The following is a 1,376-nucleotide window of genomic DNA, read 5'->3' as shown; positions in this document are numbered from 1 at the left end:
GTCAGGTATAAAAGTAAGGGTTAACAGAGGCAGGACATCAGTTTAGCAACAGCACAGCTCAAAGAAACAACCGCAACCATGATGGGCAAGGTAGGCACTGCGTTTTAGCCTACAGTTTTAAGTTTAATGCTTGAATAATGGCTGGTTAAGTCAATTATAATCGCAATATCTTTCAATTTCTTATTTTAGTAATAATTTTTACAAATGATTTATTTTTGCATTTTCAGATCATCTTCTATGAGGACAAGAACTTCCAGGGTCGTTCCTATGAGACCAGCCAGGACTGCCCTGACATGTCCTCCCACCTTAGCAGGTGCCACTCCTGCAGGGTTGAGAGTGGCTGCTTCATGGTGTACGATCGCCCCAACTTCATGGGAAACCAGTACTTCATGAGGAGGGGAGAGTACTCAGACTACCAGCGTATGATGGGAATGAACGACTGCATCAGGTCCAGCCGCATGATCCCCATGGTAGGTTGAAAATATTTCATCTTTAAAAAAAAATAATCTTGCTCCTGAAAATATAACTCTCATATTACACAAGTTTACATAKGATTTATCTGATCAATGAAACCTGTTATTTCCTCCGTACAGCACCGTGGAAACTTCAGGATGAGGATCTACGAGAGGGAGAACTTCGGAGGTCAGATGCACGAGATGATGGACGACTGTGACTCCATCCAGGAGCGTTACCGTATGTCTGACTGCCAGTCCTGCAACGTGATGGACGGCCACTGGCTGATGTATGAGCAGCCCCACTTCAGAGGCAGGCAGATGTACATGAGGCCTGGAGAGTACAGGAACTTAAGGGATATGGGCATGGGAATGGGAGGCATGAGCGGTGGCATGAGGTTCATGAGCATGAGGCGTATCATGGATAACATGACTATGTAATTTCCTCAAATGTTGTATGAAAATTGTTGATTAAACCTATTTCCACTGCTAAATTGTCTTCTTTTTGTGATTATCTTACTGAGAGCACTCCATGTTAAAGCATTTCACTATTTCAATCTCTACATCTTTAACATTTCAAAGCATACAATAGATGTACTGTATGCTCAATGTAAGGTAATATCCAGTGATATCTCAGATCTAAATACTTATGTATTAATGTGCACTTTTATTGGAAGAATGCCAATACAAGTGTACATTGTTAAGCAAATTATTTTCACAACTCATTTATTTACTGTTGTATATTATAATAATCAGCCATATAGGCAACAATCCAATATATATTTATATCTATAGATGTAAGAAGTGAAGAATAATAAGATGGCGCCGACAGAAATGGTCAACGTCTTACTTGCTCCAAATTGACTTTGCTATTTTGTGACTTTTTTGTGCTTATCCGTATTTTTTTGTACAGATAGCTCACAC

At 39.9% G+C, this 1,376-nt stretch overlaps 1 protein-coding gene across 1 annotated transcript; it reads left to right on the top strand.

Annotated features, from left to right (window-relative positions):
- Nucleotides 1-946, top strand: LOC111976992 (gamma-crystallin M3-like). Its single transcript, XM_024006221.1, has 3 exons — nucleotides 1-90; nucleotides 228-470; nucleotides 594-946. Exons 1-3 carry the CDS (start codon nucleotides 79-81, stop codon nucleotides 891-893), a joined length of 555 nt encoding a protein of 184 aa, XP_023861989.1. The 5' UTR covers nucleotides 1-78; the 3' UTR covers nucleotides 894-946.
- Nucleotides 947-1,376: the final 430 nt, after the last annotated feature.

Source organism: Salvelinus sp. IW2-2015, linkage group LG2, assembly GCF_002910315.2.
Source record: "Salvelinus sp. IW2-2015 linkage group LG2, ASM291031v2, whole genome shotgun sequence".
Taxonomy (NCBI): Eukaryota; Metazoa; Chordata; class Actinopteri; order Salmoniformes; family Salmonidae; genus Salvelinus; species Salvelinus sp. IW2-2015.
This window is presented reverse-complemented; position numbering and strand designations above follow the sequence as displayed.

What these genes read in the sequence shown, in the direction of transcription:
- LOC111976992 (XM_024006221.1), top strand. An exon ending in CCAGCCGCATGATCCCCATG is followed by an intron (nt 471 to 593) that starts GTAGGTTGAAAA and finishes TCCTCCGTACAG; the next exon opens with CACCGTGGAAACTTCAGGAT.